The sequence below is a fragment of the Hippopotamus amphibius genome, chromosome 8 (assembly GCF_030028045.1).
Source record: "Hippopotamus amphibius kiboko isolate mHipAmp2 chromosome 8, mHipAmp2.hap2, whole genome shotgun sequence".
In the NCBI taxonomy this organism is placed as follows: domain Eukaryota; kingdom Metazoa; phylum Chordata; class Mammalia; order Artiodactyla; family Hippopotamidae; genus Hippopotamus; species Hippopotamus amphibius.
In genome coordinates this window covers 43,054,733-43,082,025 of record NC_080193.1, presented here as the reverse complement: position 1 = coordinate 43,082,025, position 27,293 = coordinate 43,054,733, and the positions used below count along the sequence as shown (strand labels likewise).

Sequence of the window (27,293 nt, the reverse complement as noted above, 5' to 3'; positions counted from 1 at the left end):
AGTCCAGCGGTTAGGACTCTGCACTTTCACTGCTGTGGGCCTGGGTTTGCTCCCTGGCCTGGAAACTAAGATCCCACATCTTGTGTGGTGTGGCCAAAAATAAATTAAAAAATAAAATAAAATAAAATGTCCATATTACCTAAGGCAATTTACATTACAGATTCAATGAAATCCCTATCAAAATCCCAAGGACATTTTTCACAGATATAGGACAAAAATTCTGAAATTTATAAAGAAACAGAAAAGACACTCATTAGCCAAAACAATCCTGAGAAAAATAACAAAGCTGGAAGTATCACACTTCCTGACTTCAAACTATATTACAAAGCCATACTAATCTAAACAGCATGGTATTGGCAGGAAAACAGATACACAGATCAATGAAACAGAATGAGAGCCTAGAAATACGACCAAACATATATGCACAATTTATGACAAAGGAACAAAGAACATACAAAGGAGAAATGATAGTCTCTTCAATAAATGGTGCTGGGAAAACCAGACAGCCACATGCAAAAAAAAAAAAAAAAAGAAAAAAGAAACTAGGCCACTACTTCACACCATACACAAAAATTAATACAAAATGAATTAAAAACTTTAATGTAAGACCTGAAACCATAAAACTCTGAGAAAAAAAAGGCAGTATCCTCTTTGACATCAGTCTTAGCAATATCTTTCTAGATATGTTTCCTCAGGCAAGGAAAACAAAATTAAAAACTAAACAAATGGAATTATATCAAACGAAAAAAGCTTCTTCTCAGCAAAGAAAACCATTAATAAAACAAAAAGACAACCTACCGAATAAGAGAAGATATTTGCAAATAATATATCCAATAAGAGGTTAATACACAAAATATATATAGATCTCATACAACTCAACAACAACAACAAACCTGATTAAAAAATGGGAAGAGGACCTGAATAGACATTTTTCCAAAGAAGACATACAGATGGCCAACAGACACATGAAAAGATGTTCAACATCACTAATCATCATGGATATGCAAATCAAAACCACAATGAGATATCACCTCACACTTGCCAAAATGACTATTATCAAAAAGAGAGACAATAACAAATAAGTATGAAGAGAAAAGGGACTTCTCTTGCACTGTTGGAATGTAAATTGGTACAGCCACTATGGAAAACAGTATGGAGATTCCTCAAAAAAATTAAGAATAGAACTACCATATGATCCACTAATTTCACTTCTGGTTATTTATCCAAAGAAAATGAAAGCACTAATACAACAAAATATATGCCACCCCTATGTTCATCATGGCATTGTTTACAATAGCCAAGATACAGAAACAACCCAAGTGTCCATCAACAGGTGAATGGATAAAGAAGATGTGAGATATACATAAACACACACAAATACATACACACAACAGAACACTACTCAGTTATAAGAAGATGAAATCTTGCCATCTGTGACAACATAGATGGACCTTGAGGGTATTATGAAGTGAAGTCAGACAGAGAAGGACAACCACCATGGAATTTCACTTATACATGGAATATAAAAAAACTAATAAACAAACAAACAAAATAAATCAACAAACCAAACAAAAACAAACACATAATAAAGTAGCGGATACTGGGGGTGGGGAAATGAGTAAAGGGAATCAACTGTACAGTGGTGGACGGAAACTAAATTTTTGGTGGTGAGCAAGTTGCAGGGGATACAGAAGAAGAAATACAATGTTATCATGAAACTTATATAATGTTACAAATTAATGTTACCTCAATAAAATTATATTAAGTTAAAATAAAAGGAAGGAAGCAAGGAAGGGAGGAAGGAAGGAAACGAAAACAAACTGAATAACTAGCAAAACAAAAAAGTGAAAGGCTAAAAACAAGTGGTGCTGAACTGGGTGTGGGTAAGACTTGAGAGGGAGATTATAAGCTCTAGGATTCTGTACTCAGATAAAAGAGAAATTATAAACAATGCATTATCAGTATGGTTTCTAATGGAACGATAGCTCAGATCTCCAAAGAGATGAACCAAAGGCCTTGTCCTTCATTCGAAAAAACAAAAAGAGTTGGTAAATACACTTCTATTGTTTTAAATTAAAATGTTTCAGAAATGTATTTTGATTCCTTGCCTTAACATTTATTATCAATAAATTGACCACCTAGCCGTTCCTTGGCGCTGTGGACTGTGGAATGTCAGGGTTGGTGAAGGACCTCAAGATGGCTGGACAGAAACTTGCTCTAAAAGCCATTGAATGGGTAGCTTTTGAGGAGATCATATCCTGAAACCAGAAGGCCACTGCCAGCTCCCTGAGATCCTGGAATGAGACCCTCACCTCCAGACTGTCTGCTCTGCCTGAGAAGCCACCTGCTATCAACTGGCCTTACTACAAGGCCAATCTGGCAAAGGCTGGCTTGGTGGATGACTCTGAGAAGAAGTTTAATGCCCTGAAGGGTCCTATGACGGAGGACAAATATATTGCCCAGGTGGGTGCTGAAGAAAAAGAAGTTGTAAAAAGTTGTGCTGAGTTTTTGTCTCTCCCGAAGGCCAGGACTGAGGAATGTGAAAAAGAGCTGGAGGAGATGAAGAACGTAGTTCCACTGGGTCAGAGGACCACTGAGGACTTGAATGAAATCTTCCCAGAAACCAGATTAGACAAGAAGTATCCTTACTGGCCTCACAGGCCAATTGAGCAATTATAAACTTGACTCTGGGAGAAAGCTCTGGCCCTTGAATTATAAACCCTGGACATTAAAAATAATTACACAGTGAAAAAAAACAAAAAAACAACAAAAACAAAACAAAATAAAATCTGATCACCTTGTTCCTGCTTACAATAAAGGTCCTTCACTGTATTTAATGTCTCACTATTATCTTTAAATAAAGATTTTTAAATATTTCCCTATACCCTTATTATGAGACTGTGCCATTCTGTTTACTACACTTCCTACTGCGTTTCCATCTTTAGCCTAAACAGTTAAATACATGACACACATTAGGCACACATATCATACCCTGATAGACATACATTATATACTTCCAATAGATTTTATCCAGAACATGTATCACTCAAGTACTACCATTATATTATAAAGAGAAATTATTTTTCATTTTAATAGTTAATAGGTCTGTTAAAAATCAATGATATCTTCACAAAATTGAAATATAAACTATATTTGCAAAGACAGAAAAGTGACCTGGTTTCTAAATTTTTAAATGCTAAGTACCTAAAGATTTCATCACCACCACCTTTATTAACAGTAACCCCCACGGTAAGGGGAGATAAGAAAAGTATAGTGTTGCAGTCAAATGAGAAGTGCCAGAGAAATGTTTACCTTCCGATTCTGATCATAAGCAGAGTCAATCCCCAAAATGCTGTTCACTTCCACATACGGATATTTCTTCTGAAGGACACTGACCACATGTTCCACTTTCACTTTTTCTCCAGTCCTTACTTTGTTATATATCTGAAGAAAGAAAAACCAGGTAACCAACTACACTTTTAAATGCAAATTTCATGGTATTTATTACAGAAGATTTTAGAATGTAGAGGGAAAAGGAAAACAATAGTTAATTCTCTTAAAAGAGCAAATGGGCCCTATTAGCAATTCTCCCTTTTCCACATACTTCCTTACGCCTTCTTATGTTAGAAACTACAAATTCTTAAGACAACTCAAATGGTTCATACTCACATTAAGTCCCAAATGCAAAAATGTGTCAATTTTTTAAAAATTTGAATACTTATAAGTAATCCTTGAAATAAGAACTCACGTCCATGAAGTTTAAAGGGGGAAAAAATTTCAAAATATGTATGGCATAACGCTTCTTTTTAAAAGGCAAACATAAGACAAACAACAACAAACTTTGTCTGTTTTAACAGTGGCTGCCTTTAAGGAGCAGGATTAAGGCAGGGAGAGACACATTTTTTAGTCAACACACTTTAATATTATTTTTTAAAATTTTTAATAATGAACATAATTTTTTTTTACTTTTGCAGCTAAAAATAAAGAAAAAGAAATGAAACTCTTTATCCTTTCCTTCATACACATAGCTATGAGGGAAAAAAACTTTAAAAAACATACTTTAAAACCCTTATTACCCTCAGCAACTTCACTGGAACTTATTCTCCATAGCCTACTGCTAACTACGGTCCACCATCATTTCTCACAGAGGTTGCAGCAACAGCTGGCCAACTGGTATCCCTGCTACTTTCTTTACCCTTCATCAGATCCATCACCATACACGCATCAGAATGAGGTTTTAACTGGAGTTTAACTCTGTGATCTCACACCTGTCACCCAGCCTAATGGCCTCAATGACCAGGTTCCCCTCTCCACTCTGCTCTCACAATATTCTGCTCAAGTCATGCTAACAACTTGGAGTCACTACCTCTGATTCTGCAGCCACTGTTCAACTGACTTCTGTTTTTCCTCCTACACTCAGCTGGGACAACTTCCCACTCCACAAAAATGCCCACGGCCATCCCTAGCGAAGTGAGGTCCTAGTGCTGCTGTAGCCAGGTGTGCTCCCCACACTGTACTAACTAAATCATCTGTGGGGAGGTGTCCCGCACTAGACTGTGAGGTCTTTGAGGACAGGGGAAAAATCTTACTCCTCTTTGTATCTCTAGCAGGTGGTATGGGCCTGGCAAAGGGTATGTCTTTAACAAAAGCTGGCCAAATAAACATTTCAATTAATAAAAAATGCCCCTGACTGAATCTCTAAACAATAAACATAACAAACATAATAAACAACAGACTGACATCGTGTTCGTGAGTAAAATAAAAGTAGCAAAAATCAACTGCTTTAAAGATAAGTTTTTCAATAATTAAGACTAATCTGTAAACAAAAGCACTATTACTTGTAAACTTTTTATACTCAGAAAAAAACAAGGAGAGCTCTGAACTTGAGCAAGTATCTTAAAATATATATAAAAATCAGAGCGTTTCAGAGTTTCCAGTTAAAATGGAGAAAACAGATCAGAATTTTATGATTTGAATATTAAACTGATTCCTAATGAAAATATCATGATGGTCTTAAAAGGAAAAAAAGCAAAGTTTTTTTTAAACAAGGAGAAAACATCACATTAACCAAAAGGCATTAATCAGTGATTTCAAATCATCAAAAGGCAGGAGACTAAGATACATTAATGTATTAGTATCTAAGGAATTAGTACCTATGGAATCTTAGCTGAAATCACAACAATCTATTATTAACATGAGTGTATCAATAAAAACAACTCCTGAAATACAAAATGCATAAAGTTTGTGTGAACAATTTACCTTTTTCTCTTTCCAGAAATATAGAATCCCCTTACCAAATACTATATCTTAGAGTAAGTTAGATTTTGAAAAATTATTTGCCATTTTGAGCAAAAACATACATGGGTCAGAGTTTGGAAGGCATGATAATCATCCACTTCTTGGGCAACATAGTTATACGCTCTCAGAATAGCCACTCCAGCATCCTGCATCCCATCCACATCTTCAGAGTCATTAACCACAAAGATTAAACCAAGTCTGTGGGACAAAGGGAAGGGCAAAAAGAAGAAAAAGAAACAGCTCAAAGAATGCAACCAGTTAAAAAAGGAAAGGCACCCTCTCGTGAAAAACAGTTCACATCATACTCTAACACAGTTGGCAAAGGCATTCATCACGTGCAGAAAAAAAGAGCAGGTTCCCAAAAGGGGCTTTTAACTATTAAAGTAAGCTGTCTCAATATCATGAAATGAGGCCATTACTGACATGGAAGGTATTGCTATAGTTGTAGATGGAGATTTTGTTTTAAATAAAAATTATGGAAGTGAAAATTCTCAGAATGTGAAAACATACAGAAGCAGGGGTGGATTCTGAGATTTCGTACCAGCAATAGGAGCACCACAGGTAAATGGAAAGCATAAAAATGTTTACTACTGTCCTTAAGGAAAAAGCTACACCCAAAGTTAAAGTTTATTACATTTTAAAATTTAAAGGAATAAACCACAAAGAGATACCATTACACATCTACAGACTGGCCCAAAAAACTTGCACTGGCCATTACACAGGCCACTAGCCTCCATCTTAGAGCAAAAGCAATGAAGAAAGGACAGTCTTTAACTCAAATGGATCATAGACATAAATGTAAAACACAAAATTGTAAAATTCCTAGAAAATAATGAGATAAAATTAGGTGATCCTGGGTTTGTCAATAACTTCTTAGCTCTAACACCAAAAGCATGACCCACAACAAAAAGAACTGATAAGCTGGACTTCATTTAAATTAAGATCTTCTGTTCTGCAAAAGAAACTGTTAAGAGAATGAAGACAAGCCACAGACTAGTGGAAAATCTGTGCAAAACACATATCTGATAAAGGACTGATATGTAAAATATGCTAAGAACTCTTAAAACTGACAATTAAAAAAACAGTTAAAAATGGGCAAAAGATCTGAACAGGCACCTCACCAAACAAGGCATGAGTAAGCTCCAGGCAAAAAATGACCTCAATATTATTATTCTTATGAAAATAAAAATAAGGTCTAGAACCTAATTAACTCTTCACAGAGTACTTCCCTTTCCCAAGTATTCAATTTTTAAAAAGGGCATCAGAGTTGTTCTGTTAGCTAAGACCCAAAATTCAGACTTGTTTCTCCCAGGCCCAGGCCCTCATCAAGTACTAGCAGGGAGGCTCAGATTCATCCTCTCCTCTCCTCAGCCCCTGTCAACAACTCCGTGTACCACAGCAACTCAACCAAGGAAAACAACTGCTATTCTGCCTTGGGTCTTTCCACCAACTGTTCACAACATGCCTGTGAGTGAAGTGCCTTCTTCTCACCTACCTCTGCAACCTGAAGACCACATTCCCTCTTCTTGTTCCTCAATGCAATTCAGTAAATCTTTCATTAGTGCCCACTGTGTACCATGAGCCAGCTTCCTTTGTGTTCTTATATTTCCCTTTTAATCGAAACATAGCTCTGGCTGTAATCCTCCACCTAACCAGGTGGTATTCATGTTTACATTAAAAATGTCATTAAACCCAAAATCTCTGCTTTTCCATCAATGAAAACCCACCTTTTTCTTCAAAGCCTATCTTAAGTCCAACTTTGCCATGAAACCTTTGTCCTTCCCAAATATCTGTCTATAATCTTTTGTTTCCCTGAAATTCTAAAACACTTATAACTAGTAAGGACATAATCTTGCACTTGATCAAATATCTTACTGAAAGTAGGCACAATATTTTTTCCAAGAGGGTAGAAATGTGGCTTATATACCACTCACAGCATTTAGCTCAGTGCTGAGTATGGTACACACAATAACATTTGTCAGCTAAAGAGCTCTTTTCTTCTTTGTTTTCATTTTTCTAAGAATTCAAATTATATCAACACGTAAAATCACCAGATATTATTCAGAATGTAAGTAAGAATATCTTAACCCTTATACATAAAACCTTAAAATTGTTCTTAAAAGGCACAGTGGAAACTCAGCCATTTAAGTACCTCATTGGTAGATTTGGTAACACAAGTGAAATAAATGTTTCTGTTTGCATCTATAAGAAGCTGTGTAGGGACGTCCCTGGTTGCACAGTGGTTAAGGCCCCACACTTTCAATGCAGGGGCCCCAGATTCGATCCCTGGTCAGGGAATTAGATCCCACATGCATGCCGTAACTTAAGAGTTTGCATGCCACAACTAAGGAGCCCACAAGCTGCAACTAAGACCCAGTGCAACCAAATAAATATTTTAAAAAAAACCAAAACATTTATTTAAAAAAAAATTAAAAAAAAAAAAAAAAGCTTCGTCTCAGCTTCCCCTTCACCCCCCGCCCCCTCCCAAACCTCGAGTTCTCCAGTCCATTCTCTGTATCTGCTTCCTTGTTCTTGTCACTGAGTTCATCAGTACCATTTTAGGCGGGGAGGGTGGAGGGGACTCGAGGGGGGGGGGAGTCAAGGAAGGGAGGGAATACGGGGATATGTGTATAAAAACAGTTGATTGAACTTGGTGTACCCCCAAAAAAATAATAAATTAAAAAAAAAAAAGCTGTGTAAACATTTAATCCTTGACAGTCTGACAAAAGTTCTTGGCAAAGTTCCTTATCCCTGCTGAAAGTGGAGGTAGGCTTTGTGATGTGGACAATTACCTAGGAGAATTCCCTTCCAGTGGGAAGCAAGCTAAGACCATATGCTATTTGTAAGTGGGCTATTTATTAATAACTCAATGATGATAAGATTCTATTCACTGAGAATCAAATTCTTTAACCCAAAAGATACTGGCTTCATACTGAGCAAAAGATAAAACTGCCATGAAGGATCCCCACGATTAATAATCCTATGGTTCAGTGGCACCAGACTTGCCTTTAAGAATCACAAACAAGACCTCAGCTAAATGAGATATATCATCAAACCAACACCAGTGTTACCTTAGTGGTATATGATTACTGAGGAACATCTCAGCTGTGTTAATCAACTCTGCAGTGCTCTCATGAGCAGGATCAACTATGAAAACCTGCAGGGGAAGGGAAAGGAAAACATGAAATGACATTTATTCAAATGTCACTGGGCTAAGAACTATGCCTTAGTCTTTACAGTTGAAGGTCACCTTTTTCCAGCTACTTTTGAACCACATACAAAAGAAGTTATACAAATAGCAGTTACCTTCCTTCTGTATTCAAAGAATGTGGTGCTGAAAGGCTGAGTGATTTTCTCATGATCTTATGCTAGCTAATAACATGGGAGTTGTATCCAGATGGCTAATACCTATTCTTTACTACACCTAACAAAACCCAAGTTATATTAACAATCCTGCCTTGGAAAATGGAGATTAGCTTCTTGTGTATTCATTTCAAAGGATCTCTGAATTAAGAGTTCATTTAGAATCCAATTTTTAGACCATAATAATAGGTATCATTTATTAAGTTCTCATGATGTCCTTTAAAAAGCAATTATCTCATTTAATCTCATTTAATTAAAGTTCTATTTAATGAAGGTTAATAAATTGTCTCATATGTTTAGAGAAAAAGAGATTGAAATTTTGACTGGGAAGGAATACAGTGGTTTCAGGAGTGAGGAAAGTATAGAGGATTGTTTCCCTTCAAAGCTCAGGAAGCCAACTCGGCCCTAACCCGCCCCACCTCTTCATGAGCTACATGAGGGAAAAGAAAGACATGAGAGGGGAGGAGAGGGCCCGCTAAGAACCCTCTTCCTCTATCTCTCTAAAGCAGTGGAATAAGGATAAAAAGTAGGAGCTGACAAAGACTTATTTAAGAGAATAAACTGAACTATTAAATTTTAGGGCTTAAGATATTCAAGAAAAACAGCAGTGATGTACTCATCTTCTGAGTGAAAAAGGAGAATTATCTTAAAACTCAACAAAGTCTAAACTGTCAGGTTAAGGATGAGGAGCATTTCCCTACACACTGACATTTCACAGCTCTACAAACAATCCGTACATTTCCAAACCCTTTCAGTTTGAATATGGAGCCAGAAAAAGAGCACATTTAGTGGTGGTAGTGCAGGGGTGAAGCAGCTAGTGAAGGAGAGAAGTGAACATTCTAGACGTGACAGCAAGGGAGGGGAGAAGGCAAGGGAGAAACAGAGATGATGGCCCAGCAATAAGGAGTGTTCCTTACCATGTTGTGCAAGTTTTTCCTGATCTGTCGGATAACACCAGGAAAGGTGGGGCGAAGCAACTCTTGTAGACTAGAAGGCCATGAATTATATCTGCTATCAACCTCCAAGTTGTTGATCCACTACCAAAAAAAAGAACACAACATGGTGCATACGCTTTAGTCACTGTTAATGAAATCTGCAGAATATATAACAATAAGACTTTAAATTATTTCAGGAAGAATCACACGGGACAGACCATTTTCAAAAATATAAAGATCAAGTAGAAAAATGAGTAACTAAAACACAAGCCACAGAATAGGAGAAGGTATTTGCAACCTAAAAAATCAGTATAGGACTAGTGTCAAGAATATCTATAGAAATCTGACATATCAATAAAAAAAAAGTCAAGCAACATTTGAGAAATGGAAATGAGTCAAGAATATGAATAAGAAATTTACAGAGGAAATTTAGGTGGTATATTAACACAAGGAAAGATGTACACCTTCACTAGTAATCCAAGAAACATGAACTAAAAGCACAATGAAATTTCACACTCATTATCTGAAGAAAAAGAAAAGAAAATTAAGTTTGTCAATATCCAAGAATAGGCAAAAATATAGAGCAATGGGAATTCTCACCCAATTCTGGTGTCTGAAACAGTCACTTAAGAGAAGATGACCTAATAAAGCTGAAGCCTTTATTACTACCTACCACTAAGTACTGCAGCTCTAGGTATTTACCACAAATAAATTCTCACATGTGCACGAAGAGAGAGAGGTACAAAAGGGACTGTAACAGTACTGTTTGTAATAGCAAAGATTAGAAACAACTAAATATCCATAAAAAAGGAATGGATAAATAGTATATAACATGTGCACAGAAAGAGCAGGGTGGGAAAGTATGTGTATATTACCTTGCTCATGTAAATAGAGTATTTCTGGAAGGATATACAATGAATAGATAATGCCTGTTGCTTCTAGAGAGAAAACCTGGACAGCTGGGTGAAGAGTTTTTTCAATACATACTCTTCTGTATGTCTTAAATTCTAAACTGTGAATTTATAAAAGATATTTTTAAAAATAAGTAAAATATAAAGCATGATATGATAAACTAGATCTATATGTATCAACCTACTTAAGATATAAAGAGGGCTTTGACTGAAACATTTTTTTCTTCAAAGAAAACATGAAATGATTAAATGTTAATATTTAGTAAGTATGGCAATGGGTCATACAGTTGTTCATTACGTTAATCTCTTTAATCTTTATAATGAAAAGATTTTTAACAGAAAAACAAATGACATAACTGTATTCATCAAAATAACAGTTATACCACCACGTGAGAAGTCAAGTAGTGAACATCTACATTCTACATCATTCCCATTTCCAAAAAAATTTCCCTAAAATAAATGCAGGACAGACACCAAGAAAAGGGGACTGGAGAGCTGGGGCTGTGTCAGGCACGTTTCCATCACTGATTTCACTTTCACAGCTGCCCGAGACAGCTCTACACCCTCTAGTCCCTTTTACAGATAGGAGACAAAGGCCCAGAGACATCCTATGGCAGATATTAATCTACATAAATTCTTCACTATAAAATATCAAAGTCCTGTTAAAGAAGGCTGGTAGCTAAAAATTGATATTTTTAAACAAAATCACACAAGACTTGCGTGCAACTGAGGAAATACAAACTAAACACTTTCCCAAGACATGTTCAGCTAAGTTCCCAAAGAGATACAAAAACCTAATAACTCAACTTTCTGGAGCATTTAAGAGCCTGCTTTACTATATACACATAGCCCCATATAAGCAGTTGTTATAAATCTTTAATGCTGACAAAAGAGATGATAGGAATAACTCACCTCTCCCAAAAGACAAATGTGAAAACCATAATAAAGTACTTGCCCAGCCCACCCCCAGGCACCCTCACGGAATACCTACCGAAATAGCAGGGCTCCTGATGTCTACAGCATAGTCCGCCTCAGAGGGCTGGATGTTCAGTTTCAAAACATTATGCAGAGAAAGGCCTTCTATTCCCAATCTATGCAGACCCTCCATCACCTGGGCTTCATTCCTCAATATATCAAACAGACTAAAAAAAATAGATATTTAGGAGAAAGGGCCTTAAAAAAATTTTTCACCATGAAAAAAATGTATCAGTTCAAACTCAATGTCGTATCAAACTAGTTGAGAAATCAAAAGACGGAGCTCTTCCCTTGCTTCGTTTTGTCCAAATATGTAAAACAATGTAGGTAGGACTTGCTTCTTGGTTGACGTTTATTATATTTATCAATGTATACATTGTGTACAGAAATATCTCTAAATTTAAACATACAATCTGAGGATGAAATATCCCCAAATCTGGATATTACACTGCATGTTTTTAAAAAACACTAATCTCCCTATGATATTTCTTACAACCACACATGAATCTACAATTATCTGAAAATAGTTAATTAAAAAAAACAAAAAATATACTAAATAATACATCTTTAATATATGTTTCAATATCAGTAACAATTCCCACAGGCACACACACATGATCACAGAAAAAAGTCTGGAGGAATTCACATCTAACTTAGAAGTTTGCTGGGTGAAGATGAAGAAATAGGAAGTTGAAACCAAGACTTTCTAGTTCCTTTGTCTCTATATTATTTAAAACTGTTTACAATAAGCAAGTACACAGTTTGTAATACTAGGGAAAATTAAACATATGTATTTTTTTAATAAAAACACAGGCAATCTTTTAATGTGTCCTTTATTAATTTTTTACTAGCTCTGAAGGCCATATGTGGACCTAAAAGTTCAATTAAAATAATGTGAAAAGTATCTTACCATGGAAACTGCTTCTTCTGAAGCATTAGTCAATCATAGCTTTTGTTCGCACTATTATGAAGCCACAGTGTCAACTGTGTCAGTTTTCATTTCAAGGATAAAATTTGAATTCTACCTGACTGTCTACTGCACCAATCCCCCCAAAAATCCATGAGGACAATTTCGAGCAATTTAGTCCTGAACCACATTTTAACAAAACAAAAAGACAGGTATTCAAATCACATATGTATGTAAGACAGACCATCTTCTGAGACATCAGAGGCCGCATTTTGAATAAATCTGCTTCATACTGTTCCCAGAAACAAAAGAACCTGCTCTCTTCTATTTCTATGGTTAACAGGAAAACTATAGCTCTGAAAGGACATCCTCAGAAGACACTTGGACCTTAAATGTCCAAGGCCTCAGATGTACATTATGATGAAAAATGGCCAAGAATCATCCTGCCCATCCCAGCCAGAACATGGGCCCACCTAAATGCACTCACTGGACCTGATAAGTCATCAGGCTTTGCAACATGTCACATCAAGGCGGAACAACAGTCCGGACATGTCGTAAGGAGCCACACATTATAAAAACTTTTCAAAGCAAAAAATATTATCCATACCTGAATATATCCTGTGTCTCTAAATCAATATGAAGTCCATTGATGAACAGTGCTGAATCTCCAGGCTGTAATCCTAAAGTTCCCTTGAAATACTGAAATATTAAAAATTTATTAACAAGTAGGAAGAAAATGTTTAACAAAAATTTCCATGTTTCTGGCTTTATTATATGTACAAATGTTGACATCCTCTTATCTACTATAGGAAACCCTAAGGCTGAGTTAAGTTTCCTTTCATGTACTCCTGCACACCGTTCTCAGCATTCACTCCACAGCAATGAAACTGGACCGCTCCCCCACCCTTCTCCCCTCTCTCCTTCCAACAATGATTAATACAACTGCTTCCGACAATGTCGGGGGGAGGGAGGGTGTTAAATAAGCCATGCACTGAGAGTTACTTTTCTGCTACCCTTCCCTGTCTGTGATGCCAGCCAAGGCTGTGCGAGCAGTCACTAACAGCTGGGCCTTCTGGATGAAGTCTCGGGATCTAAGCTGAAAGGGTTTCAAACCACCGTACCTCCCTTAAACCTTCAAACTAAGGCACACCAAGAAACTCTGAGTTGCTGAGCTAAGGACAGCACCTACATGCACCTGAGCTCTCCAAGTGTTGCTCCCTGAGATGGTGGAGCACACACAACTCTGCAGCCCCTGCAGCCCTCAGACCCGCCTAACCGATTGTAAACACTGCTTTGATGCCATACTGTAGCTTCTGTTGACTTCTATCCTTTCCATTCAATTCCTCTTTCTCGCCAAGGAAACAAACTGTTAATCATATATTCACCACCACACAACAGAGAAGGGAAGAAACGAATCAGATACTAAGGACAGCACTTGGATCCCTTAGCTCTCCCAGGGCTGGGGCAGAGGGGCAGGGACCGCTGAGCTCCCTTCACACCCCCGTAGTCAGTGGACGGAGAGAAATGAACTCTAAGATCTAGTACTCCACAGGAAAAACACAAAACAAAACAATGCAGAAGCCACGACCTTTGCCTCTTTGCCGTGCCAGGATTCAATAGCAAGCAAGATAAGGGGATAACAGAAAATTGCATCAATGAGAATCAGAACTTCTTACATGGGAAAGGAAAACTCCACATCCACTCACTCCCAGGCTGCAAATACAGCACCCTGTGACTGTGGGAAAGACTGACTGGGAACTATGTAAAATGAAACACAATGGAGGGGACTTCCCTGGTGGTCCAGTGCTAAGAATCCGCCTTCTAATGCAGGGGACATGGGTTTGATCTCTGGTCAGGGAACTAAGATCCCACATGTAGCGGGGCAACTAAGCCTGCACACTGCCAACTACTGAGCACACAACTAGAGAGGCTGCATGCCGCAACTACAGAACCCACATGCTCTGGAGCCCATGCACCACAACTGCAGAGCCCATACACTCTGGAGCCTGCGTACGACAACTAGAGAGCCTGCGTGCTCTGGAGCCCACGCCACAACTAGAGAGAAGCCCGCGCACCACAACTAAGACCCAACGCAGCCAAAAATAAAAATTAATTAATTAAGGAAGGAAGGAAGGAAGGAAGGAAGGGAAAAAGAAACACAACAGAGGACAGGGATCCCATTCTGAAAACAGGTGATTGAGCAGAAGTTACCAAATGCTCTGCTCTACTGCACTTCAACAACTCCTGCAGCCAGACCTCATCCTCCAAGCAGATTAGAAGATCCTTTTCTGGAGACTAAACAGTTCAAGAGGAAAGGTTTAAAGATTCTGTCACTGGAGTTCCCTAGGAAATGGCATTACCACCATAGCCTACAGTCACAAAGCCACATCCTTAGGGCTTTCAATCAGTTTTTTATTGCCTTACTCTCCAATATGAGCAGTTAGCAAGAGATCACCAGACATCTAAGGAAAGCCTCTAACATTAAAGACAAGAGACCAAGACAAAAAGAAAGGCAACTTAAGAGGAAACAGACTATGCAGAGAGAAGAAAACACACACGTGAACCACTGACATCTTCAGAAAGATAATACCACAAAAAGAAGAATCCAAGAATAACAATAACCCTTGTAAATCAAAAATTTGACAACTAAAGAAAAAAATTTCAACAAATCACCTGAAAACCTTTCCCAGAAAGGTTAAAAATGAAAGACAAAAGAACTGGAAAACAAGAAATAAGATTTTTAATTAGGCCAAACTCGTCAAGGAGGTATAACATCTGAAGAATAAATAGGCATTCCAGGAAAACAGAAAAGAGAAACCAAAGAGAAGAAATGCCAAGAAATAGGTCCAGAAAATTTCCCAAAACTAAAGGAAATGATTTTCCAGATTTAAAAGACCCACCAACTACCCAAGAGTACAGAGATTTTTTAAAAAAGGCAATATCACTATGAAATTTCAGGTTACTAGGGTCAAAGAAAAGATCCTATATGATTCCAGAAAGAAAAACCAGATCTCATACAAAGGCTTTAGACTCCTCAAAAGCCACAAGGGAAACCAAAATTCCAAGGAGCAATGCCTTCAAACTTCTAAATGACTTCCAGCCTAGAATTTTATACCCAGCCAAGCTATCAATAAAACAGAAATGGAAAGGACTTCCCTGGCAGTTCAGAGGTTAAGACTCTGCGCTTCCATTGCAGGGGGCTGGGTTCCACCCCTAGTCAGGGAACTAAGATCCTGCATACCACACAGCACAGCAGGGTGGGGGCGGGGACAAAAACAAAACAAACCAAACAACGACAAAAAAACAAAATGGAAAACTGACTTCTCAGAGTCTGAAATTTACCTCACATGCAACCTTTCTCATGAAAAATGATTTGCTGCATCAAAATAAGGCAGTAAACCAAAAACAAAGAAGACATGGAATCCAAGAAATAGGAGATTCAACAAAAGAGGTTAAAGGAAGGTCCCAGGATACCTGGTAAGTACTAGACGTAAAGAACAACCAGTCCACAGTGAAGGAGATCAAAAATTGATAAAATCACAACAAAAATACAGGGATGGTAGAGAGATGGGGAACGTGCCAATACGGAGTACTGGTGGACAGTGGCAGGAGTGGGGAGAGCAGTTAGACCTCATCCTTGTAACAGAAGGCCAATACATAAGACTGGAAACTGCGAAAGTACCAATTTAAGCTTGCCAGTAATCTGGAGATAAATATCAAAAGAATCATCTAGGAATTGAAAGCAGACGCTTCTGGGAAGGGGGACACACAGGGAGTGAGACGTTGGGGGAGGGAGCTATTTTTCTAAAGAAACTGGTAGCATCATGTCATGCTTTGAATTATATTCACATTCAACTTTGATTAAAAACTAAAAGTATACAAAAGATTACAAAAATGAATCAAAATGCCATCATCTTTGATAAAAGAAGAGTAACACTATTAAATGTCACTGATTTAACTCACATTTACGGATCTTTAGAAATATAATACAAAACAGGAAAACAATATTTTCCATTGGTTAATACCTTCTGATTCTCTTCCACTTCGGTTCTAAGTTCTGAACTCACAGCTGTTTTCGTTATTGCTCTAAGGAAATAAAAACATTATCAGTGCTTGGTTTAGTATTTGATATAAATGACTTCAATTTCCCTATATGAAACAACACATTGCTCAATAAATCACAAATAACTAAACAGAAAAAAACCTGAAACCTTACAATTGATAAACATATTTCTCCTTTCAGATGTGCGTATTTTTTCATTATCACAAGATACGAAACCAAGTAAAAGTAACAGTAATAGCTGCATTTTAATGCAGGTGCAGTTATTTCCAAGATCTTAGTTAAACATATGTAACTCTATTCCTATATGTGATCTCTACAGCTGACAGGCTAAAGAACAGTAAATAAGTTAAAGCAATAAGCTATTTAAGCACATGTACATCTTCAGCAGCACTCCTGACTAAATGAGAATGTACTATATGATTTTTTAAGTCCTGTTTACAAAGTATTTTCCAAGACTAATCAAATAAATTTATTTACAAAACATCTCATATCAGAAGTCAGAACACCTCATTTCAGTGGCTCAAGATAAAGATGACAATCATTTAAGTTTCTGAAAATGTGACTCCTAAGACAAGTTTGCCTTGCATTTATGAGATGTGGAGGACCATTATACAATTGAAAGCAATAGCAGAAAAGCTGCATTCAAAAATCTCAATCTGTTACTATGAACAAGTCAGCCTCTATAATTCACTTCCTTCATCGAGACTGAGTAAGATGATATATATGAAACTCTTCAGGAAGAAAAACACCAGAGTCTATGCCAGACCCCAGATTAGTTACGTCTGCATACATTAAATTTTGTTAACTCATCTAACCCAGAAAGGTAGATATTGCTATTTCTCTCTTACTGCTGAGGAACGTCATTATTTGCAAAGTTCACACAACTAGCAAGAGGCAGTGCCAGGAACACAACCCAGACCACTGTCTTCAACCACACAGAGCAGGGGCTTGTCACCTTCTCAGGAAGGTGGCGCCACTAGCGGTACAGCGCTGGTAGAAAGAGAACTGTAATTTTCTAAGTATTTTCATATTTTAAGGGCTTCCTTTCATGTATAATCATGAAGATAATTAGGCATATGTTAAAAAGAAGACTGTCTCAGTGACAAGACAAGAACAAGGACGCAGATGCAGAGAATGGACTGGAGAACTCGAGGTTTGGGGGGGCGGGGGGTGAAGGGGAAGCTGAGACGAAGTGAGAGAGTAGCACAGACATATATATACTACCAACTGTAAAATAGATAGCCAGTGGGAAGTTGCTAAAGGGAGTTCAACTCGAGGATGGATGATGCCTTAGAGGACTGGGACGGGGAGGGTGGTGGGGAGTCGAGGGAGGGAGGGAATACGGGAATATGTGTATAAATACAGATGATTGAACTTGGTGTACCTCAAAAAAAAATAATAAAAAAAAAATTTTAAAAAAAGAAGACTAAATTAAGAAAAAAAAAAAAAAAAAGACTGTCTCAAAGCCTCATGACTCTATGTTACCTGGCTTTAGTAGGAAAATTCTGGCTAAGATCCTTCATAATCACCAGAGCTAGCTCAATAGGAGCAGCCAAGATTCGGGCAGCAGTCTGGAAACTCAGATCTGTAACAACATCAAATATATTAAAGTGCATTAATCTAATGCAATGAGAAGCAGGAAAAAACACTTTTATTTCCCACTATGCTCTTGGTAATTAAGAATGCCCTAGAATGCCACCATTTTAGAGCATGCCCATGGTTTAATTGCAGGCTTTACTCACTTCATAGGCCCCTAGAGTGGTTACTGCTGCCGTTCCTTGATCTGCCTGCATAAACACTAGGGCAATACCAACACATTTAGCATATGATTAATCCACCCCAAATTCTTTTCCTTCTTCTGAATTTACAACATATCACAAAGTATAGCTAAAGACTTTAGTAAATTATGTTGGGAAAAGAATCTTGATATACAGTTCTTTGGACCATAAAAACACACTTACATGCTGCCATACTGACGTGGCTTCAATATCCAACTGTTTAATAAATGTATACTTATAGAAACATAGAGCATAAGACAAACTTGTTTCTAGTATTACGAGCTTATGCTTCTAGTCATACAAAGAAAGATCTGGTACTCATCTAGAAATATATACATATATCTCTACAGTGTTATTCGTTTACAAAAGGATTTCCTTTCTTTTCTAATAAATCAGGATTAATCACGTGATCCTTAAAATCTGTGAATAAATACAAGTAAATTCAAATTCTGTTTTTCTAAATACCATAAAATTTAGAATGATTCCTCTATGTTTTTATTACCTTGCAACTGCCAAACTTTTAAAGGTGCCATTTCATTGGTGCTCTCGACAAGATGCTTTCTCAATTCTTTCAACTGTCCCTTCAGGTCAGGGTGCAGGTCTCTGAAAGAAACATAAAATCAATCCTTTTCATGTGTCTTTTCTTTCCCAAAGCATATTTAGAAGCTGACCCCAAATTTATCTTCACTACTTTCCCCTCTTAGGAAAATTCCTATAATATAGGAAAAATATTAAAGTATAATTACTTTTCTTAAAAAACAAGTTAAATAGAAAAGCATAAGTTAATTTAAAAACCATAAAATTTACAGATTAAAAAATGAATCACTACAATAGTGATTCTCTATGTTGCGGGAGGGAGAGGAGTGGGACTGAGTAAGGAACAGAAGGGACCTCAACTCTATCTGCTGTGTTTTACTCACCTTGTTTCTTTTTTTTTTTTTTCTTTACCTTGTTTCTTTTTTAAGTAAAAGAAGGTGTTACATTGGGGAGAAAAATACTTGATAAACAATTCTTTGGTACAGAAAAGCAAGTACAATAACAACAATGAATTCTCGGCTGGGAGTACGGGGTATATCATATTATTCTTCATCCTTTCCTGAATCTTTTTAATTTCTCAAAATAAAATTGGAAATACCTTGCTGCCACTCCCAAAATCAATTTCTTTCAGCTACATGCTCATAAATCCTTTAGTCACATGAATGTAATTCAAGCTAACCAAGATTACTGAGTTTCGTTTTATCTTAAAATACAGTGCATTCTATTTAAAGTTAGTAAAACAGTTTTTAGAGGCAGAGATAGATCACTTAGATCAAACCGAGAGAAAAGAGTAATTCTGTTTTTAATACTAGAAACTCAAAATTTCTTTAAGGCAACATGCCAAAAGTAAAATATTTACTCAAATCCTTCACCATCCACATCCAACCAATCCACTCCCGTCACTACACTTTTCTCCACAATAAAAATATCTTAAAATGCGTCACCTACTTTAGATAGCTAAGTAACTATTCTGAATGTCCAAAAAAGAAATTGTCTTCAACATTCTACGTACTATCTTTGTGCTATAAACACATGAAATCATAATGCTATCCAAAAAACAAACATATAAAACATGAAAATGAAAAGGGATTCTGGAAACCTGGGTCCAATAAAAATGGAACCTGACTGTATACTAACACGGCTATAACTGATGTTCAACACAAAGAAATGTACATAAGCATAGATGAACTCCACACATGCACACTCGACACGAAAATAGTCATCTCTACTAAACTGTTAGTTTCGCTGCCATTTCACTGGGCCAAATGTTAAAGCTAAAGTATATGAGACTGCACCTACACATATTATTTCTATTTAAAAAAGAAAAAGCACACTGTAGGTGTCCTAATTAAGATTTCCAGATAAAGCAGAATTCAGGGCTCTGAGCAATGATCAAGTCATATCAGAAAAAAACTGCAACCTTTAAAATAACAGCTAAGAACACTCTTCAGCTATAAAATTGTAGTGCTTTCATAAAACAGTTATGGAATTTTCTTCAAAAAGCCATTTCCCATCCTCTTTCATATAAAGCAAACTGTAATAAAACATATTTCAAACAAACATCTATAAAAATCTACCACACCTCCTACTACAACTCTTCTACAATTTTTCAAACTATGTTTAGCATAAGTAAATAGCTAGAAACACAACACTGTAAATCAACTATAATTCAATAAAATAAATTTTTTTTAAAAAGAGACAAAAAACAAGCAAAATAATAATAATAATAATAATAATACTATGACCTCTCTAACTTAAAATACATTTGATTTTCCTCAGGAAAAGACTGCATAAAACAATTAGATTTCTCCTATTATGTGAATCAAAAAATGGCATGTAACTTTATGCTATCAATGCAAGGTCCAGAAAAGGAAATCAACTTAAGCCATAAGCAGGCAGCCTTCATAACGTGTAAGAATAATGTGCTTCAGAATGACTAGAAATCATAAACTGCACTACACTAAGTGGTCATCTCCTCACATCAGATGACATATATAAAGTACTGTAGGCAGATCTGTAACTCAGACGGTAACGAGAATGATGCTTACAACGCGAAGAAGCCTGGAGTTTTACAGAGAACAAGACCCTTTCCCAAAAGAATATACGTACCTTAATCTTCCAAAGAGAAATCCTTGAATTTCATCAATAGGATCATTTTCACCAATCACTGTGGTGTTAACTTCAGTTCCTACAAAAGCACAGCAAACATGTCTAATCACTCAGGTTAGAAATAAAAATAATAACTTCATAAAATTTGAAAAATGTAAAAACAAAAAAAAATTGAAACACCTGAAACTATAATAGCATTTAAAATGCTGAATACCTCAACTAACATTTTTATAGTGGTAACAAACAGAATAAATGTGTTTTTCATGTATCCTGTGTTCCTGAATAAAGAATGAATGTGTTTTTCCTTAAACTTTGGAAATTTTTGCATGTTAAATATTTCAAAATTAATACCTTTAAAATTATGAATGACTGATTTTTCAATACCAAAATTCTGAGGAATTTGCAACTAGGCAATTTAATCCTAAATATAATTATTGAGGACTAGAATGATGAAGTACTAGACTACCTTCCATGAACCAAAACCAATCACTTTTACCTTTAAAACAAGCTCAAAAGACATAAAAAGATTATGCATAAAACTTGTTGAAATAATGAATTCAAAACCTTAGAATAATACAACAGGAAGTATCCACAGTAAACTGTTCCAAGTGCAGAAAATAATTTAAAAAAACATAACACTGCTCGTTAATTACATGATAATTTAAGATTTCACATTGGGTCACAAAAAAATTACTATTTGTAAACTTCTTATCAATAACAACAGCTACTACTTACTGAACTTTTTTATCCAAAAAACTTTGTTACATTCTCTATCTATACATCTTATTTTCTCCTCACAAATACTTTAAGAGGCATATATCATTATCTGTACCCTACAGAGGAAAAAATTAGGACCTAAAGAATTTGTCACCCAACTCAGCTGTAACAGAACCAAGATTCAAACAGTGGTTCATCATACTCCTAAATCTATTCTTTTTCATTAAAGAAACAAATTCCCCTTTAACTCATATTTAAAGAAAAGAAAACACATTGGTCTTAATTTACAAATTCACCTTTCACCTGAGTATCATCCTTGGCCTTGTACTCAGTGCTCTTAATGGCCAACTCCACACCATAGCCAGAAAGGTAAACAGGCTCCTTCCGGGGATTCTGCAAGCAGAGCAAGTATTCCACCATCACCAGCTAGCTCTCCATGCCATTGTCACCACCTAGCTCTTTATACATCACGGCATACAGAGCGCGACCATGTTAATGTCACACAGCCATCACCTAGGATGATAAGCCATCACCTCAGAATATGCTTGAACTTCCATGGGAATCCTTAGATTGTGGATCCTGCCACAAGTGTGAGAACAGGAATCCCAAGGTATTGATAGAAACAAAATCAGATGAAGGCCTACTGGAAAGGGCAAAGGTCACCAAACCACGTGAAGAAATGGAGAAAACAAAAAAGAAGTTCCGGAACCTACACAGGGTTGAAAGCTGGCGAGGTTTCAAACCTAGAAGTGCTCTGTTGAGACCATGAGTGTAAATGTGTGTGTGTGTGTGTGTGTGTGTGTACATTTTTTTATTGACTTTAAATGTCTTCAGGCAGGGTTTGGGTTGACCAAATGTCACAGGCTTACCACCATCCTGAATGAAGGTGGCCCTTTAATACCAGCAAAAGAGCGTGGAGGGGCAGGGTCAAAACCTGGATGTTGATATATCTGTTTCCACTCATACAAATCTTCATTTGAAATTTTTATTTTACTTTTGCATGGACTTAACATCCAGTATTTACTGAGCTTAATACAACACAGACACTTTAAAGGCTAATAACAATCCTTACATATAAATATTTTAAATGCTAAATGCCACACAAGGCTTCAAAAGCTTAATTTTATATCAATTCTGTCTGATTTTACTTCTTTAGAAATCCTCCTTTTTCTATCAAGATTCCCAAAAAAAGAAAATAAAAGGGTTTTGAAAGGAACTGAATTCAAGAATCAGTTCCATAGTATGATGACCATATTAAATCTGGACCAAATCAAATAATTTACATGGTTCATTTTGAAACGGTCAGGACTCTGTGCTTTCGATGCTGAGGGCCCAGGTTCAATCCCTGATGGGAAACTAAAATCCCACAAGTTATGCGGTGTGGCCAAAAAAAAAAAAAGAAAGAAAAAATCAGAGCTGAAATAGAATGTAAATTTTATACAGCCATTTTCTTAGGCATATGGTTTTACATTTCTTCAGAAAGGCAAGCAAAGTACCTCCTACGTGTAAATAACAGTTTTGATGAAAGTATGGATACTATACTTCCTAAAAGAGTAGTTCAAATCATTTTATAAAGGGGGAAATTACTAGCTTAAGTGCTAAGGTTGTGGTGGGCAAATTAATATTTAAAACAGTTATAAAATAAGTCAACACTTACAGATATATAATGTCTGAACACGTAACTGATTTTGCCTGCACTGCTTTCTGATACAAGCTGTCGGTGAAAATTATAAAACTCCTCAGAGCCAATCTCAGAATAGAAAATAACCACTGAGCTTTCAGGATTAGATGAGGGATATCTGTGATCTCCTTTGAACAATAAAGGTTTCGGCCTGAAAATAAATAGTAAAAGCTTAAAATTGTTAACTTAAAAAAGTTATTAAACATTAAAATCAGTACAAAAGGAAGCTACAGCAATGATAATTTAAGCAAACATTATAAGCATCTTAAAATAAGAAGCATCACAATCTCAAATAGTTTTCAGTTAGTAAGAATACTGAAAACAAATAAATCAGGTTATGAGTCTTATTTGTTCATAATTAAAAATAATAAATTATCACATAAATACTAACTTTAAACTGTAGACTTTAATAATTATTACCAATTTCTAGATAAGGGAGAAAAAAAGCCAGAAAAACAATACACATCCAAACCTCACAGTACTAAAACTTTAGTAAATTATTCTACGATATAAATAGAATGTAATTATCTTTTTATCTGAAAACCTAAGTACAAATAATACAAAAAAACAGAGGATGAATTTAAGCGTATAACTTCCCAATTACAGCATCTCCCTTCTCTATCATTTTTACTATTATGATCACCCTACTATTGGATCTAACATTTAGGTTTTCCTCATAAATTGTAAAACTCTCCACTCAAGAAAACTTCTCTAAGAATGACATCGAGATATTAACAGATCTTAATGCATAGACTTTATGACCTACCAATCCCTCTCAAGGAGGTACACCTACATGTACTAAGTGGAAGATGCCTCTTATAAAAATAAACCTACCTACCTGTATAAATTTATAACCACAGAAAAAAGTATAAAAGAATATATGCCAATCCATTAAAAATAGTTGCCACCTCTCAGAAGAGGAGACATCATCACTCTTTCCTTTATGAAAGTCTACATAATTGTAACAAATTAAAGAATTTTTCAAGTCAGTCAATCTTGTTTTCCCCAAGGGAGCACCACTTTCCCATGCAGCCAATTTCGAATGTCCATACCTTACCCCTGAAACGGCTGAATGCTCACTGCGTTTTTGGTTACCACCCTGAGGAAAAAGCACTCATACCATTTGGTGGGCAGAGGACAAGTGCTGAGCAGACAATCTCACTAAAGAAGAATTTCCCCACCTAAAACACTCCCTGGCACTTCTGGTAGAGCAGGGCAACACCACAGAGAGAGATCACTGTTATCCTATTATAACAGCATTAGAGGATGTACAGAGGGGTTACTGCCCTAGCCAGACAGCAAGAGGTACCTACAATTATTTGTCCACCACAGGAAACCTACCTTTAAGTTAAAAAGTGAGCCCCTTAATTACCAATTTAATATTCAAATTAAGCTTGCAATTATCTTAAATAGTCTCCTTTGTCTGAAACTCTGAGAGATCATTATCATTAATATCATTACTCCAGGCACTGGCTTTAATACACAGAATATTCTTTACTAAGCTGATGACAAAGCCTATATAATCTCTCTGATACAGTCATTACTAAATAACAGTAATAGTAAGTACTCTTATTATCTCTATTTTGAAACAAGATGAGGCAAGAAAGGTTTTGTAATTTGCCTAAGTTCACAAAACTATTTTAAGCGATGGAGCTGGGATTTAAATCTAGTCGGTCTGGTTCCAGAATTCATATTCTGAACCACTATACGTAAAGACTACAAAACCCATAAGAAAAATCAGAAGATAGACTTGATATAGAAGAAAGCACAATGAATGCCTGACATTTAAATAAAGAAACACACAATCTACCTTTCAGAAGCTGTTAGTAGAAGAGTCTCAAGGGTATCAAAATCGCAAGCCTTCTTTCCATGCACTGAAAAAAATGAATTACATCCTTCTGGTGGAGGTTCATTGGCTGCTATCTGTCATTTAAAACACAAGACATTTTAAAAAATTATTTCTAACCAAAGACATGATAAAAACATGAACATTCTAAATAGGTAATAAAATGATTATAAAATAACATCAGTAAAAGCAAAAATTAACATCTACTGAACACCCATTATATAACAGGAAGTAAGAGCTTTATGTTTCACTGCTTTCCTTGTACTGTTTCATCTAGTTTCTCCCACTATCACCCCATGAGGTAGGTGTTATTATTATCTGCAAAACAGAACTTTAAAATTCTATCTCAGGACTTCCCTGGTGGCACAATGGTTAAGAATCCACCTGCCAATGCAGGGGACACAGGTTCAACCCCTGGTCCAGGAAGATCCCACATGCCGTGGAGCCACTAAACCCATGCGCCACAACTACTGAGCCTGTGAAGTAGAGCCCACAAGCCACAACTACTAAGCCCGCATGCTGCAACTACTGAAGCCCACACGCCTAGAGCCCGTGCTCCGCAACAAAAAGTAGCCCCTCTTAGCCGCAACTAGAGGAAACCTGTGCACAGCAATGAAGACCCAACACAGACAAAAATAAATTAACTAATTAATTAATTAAAAAAATAAAATTCTATCTCAGAAGATATCAAAAGATATCCAGGGAATACAGTATGTACCGTGTAGACAACTAAGCTGACATGTTAATTGTGTCAAAGTATAACAATGCAGTCCTAATTAAGTATAATACGCAGATTAATGTGAAGCCTCTCCCTGAAATAGGAACAATGACATTGAATCTAAAAAACCAACAAGGCCTAAAAAAAAAAAACAAACACAGTATAGATGGAAAGGTAAAATTATCCAAAGAGCACAGTCAGATATTGAAAGGAAAGGCTGAATGAGACATGGGGTATGTTTAGAAGGAAATCCCCAGGCACAACGAGACAAGTCCACCGGTGGCTTTAACGAGAGGCACACTGACAAGCATGAGTATAAAGAGATGGGTAAAGGAAAGGACATAATGACAAGGTCTGGTGTACGCACTGACATCATTTACATAATATATTCCTACTGAAAGTCCTTTTCTGCTGGGACACAAATAAGAAAAAGCGGGAAATGGAAAGCTTGCTATGAAAAATTAATATTAAAACTTTCCATTACATTTTAAATTTTTCTGGTAAATTATAACAAAACTTACAAACTTGTGTTTGTAAGAGGAAAGAATAGTACAATAAATCCCCATGGACCCATGACCCAGCTTCAATAATTATCAGTTCATGGCCAATCTTATTTCCTCCACCTTCCTACCACACTCCTTTAGATCATTTCGACACAAACTCCAAATAGCATTTCATTTATAATGTTTCAGTATGTCTCAATGAAACTCAGAGTTGGGGTTTTATTTGTTTATTTGTTTGTTTGTTTATTTTTTGCCAGCCTCACAGCTTGCAGGATCTCAGTTTACCGACCAGGGACTGAACCCAGGCCACGGCAGTGAAAGCCCAGAATCCTAACCACTAAGCCACCAGGGAACTCCTAAAACACAGAGATTTTTTTTTTTAAAAAAACATACTACCATTATCACACTTTTAAAAAGTAATACAATTCTGTATCGATGGCCACTGGCAGCATAGCTTTTCAATCTTCCCAAGTTCCCCCATAAAAACAAAGCAAAAACGAAAACAAAAACCAATGGACCACATGTATGACAAAACTAGGTGGAAGGAAATCCCCAAGATACAAAACACAAAAAAGACCTGCAGTTATCAGAGGCCCTGGAAGCAGAGGGAAACTGCAGAGATGCTGATGATCCTGAGAACAAGAAAATCCCAAAAGAGCCAACAGGTTTTCACTGGAAAGCATGGTGGGCCAACGGGTTTTGTTCAACCTAGCACAGGTAAGCACAAGGCAGGCTGACCGCTGTGAACTCATAACTCACAAGCTAGGACTCCCTTCCAGGAAAGGGCCCCACTCTAAGGAGAAACTGTTGAGGGCAGAATAAAACTCAAGTAGGACAGAGATAAGAGCCAATAAAAGAAAAAGTCCAAATAAAAGTGCAAGAGGGGAACAGAGTCAGGAAATTTCAAAAAGCAAGCTACCCTTTTTTTAAAGCCACCGTATTTTAACATAAC

The 27,293-nt window shown here is 36.5% G+C and overlaps 1 protein-coding gene and 1 pseudogene across 4 annotated transcripts in view; one reads left to right on the top strand and one right to left on the bottom strand.

The window, feature by feature from the left end:
- Positions 1-27,293, bottom strand: part of UGGT1 (UDP-glucose glycoprotein glucosyltransferase 1) — a 105,643-nt gene that overhangs the window by 65,171 nt on the left and 13,179 nt on the right. For all 4 annotated transcript variants that reach the window (XM_057744759.1, XM_057744757.1, XM_057744758.1 and 1 more), the window contains 13 exons: positions 25,085-25,197; positions 23,251-23,425; positions 21,890-21,986; positions 20,877-20,955; positions 18,733-18,833; positions 17,938-18,037; positions 16,415-16,475; positions 12,997-13,088; positions 11,499-11,649; positions 9,579-9,698; positions 8,370-8,455; positions 5,361-5,496; positions 3,313-3,444 (listed from right to left, as the gene is read on the bottom strand). In XM_057744759.1, coding sequence (XP_057600742.1) covers positions 3,313-3,444; positions 5,361-5,496; positions 8,370-8,455; positions 9,579-9,698; positions 11,499-11,649; positions 12,997-13,088; positions 16,415-16,475; positions 17,938-18,037; positions 18,733-18,833; positions 20,877-20,955; positions 21,890-21,986; positions 23,251-23,425; positions 25,085-25,197 — 1,443 coding nt within the window. The remainder of the gene's footprint in view (positions 1-3,312; positions 3,445-5,360; positions 5,497-8,369; positions 8,456-9,578; positions 9,699-11,498; positions 11,650-12,996; positions 13,089-16,414; positions 16,476-17,937; positions 18,038-18,732; positions 18,834-20,876; positions 20,956-21,889; positions 21,987-23,250; positions 23,426-25,084; positions 25,198-27,293) is intronic.
- On the top strand, positions 2,197-2,679 carry LOC130858393 (ATP synthase subunit d, mitochondrial-like; annotated as a pseudogene).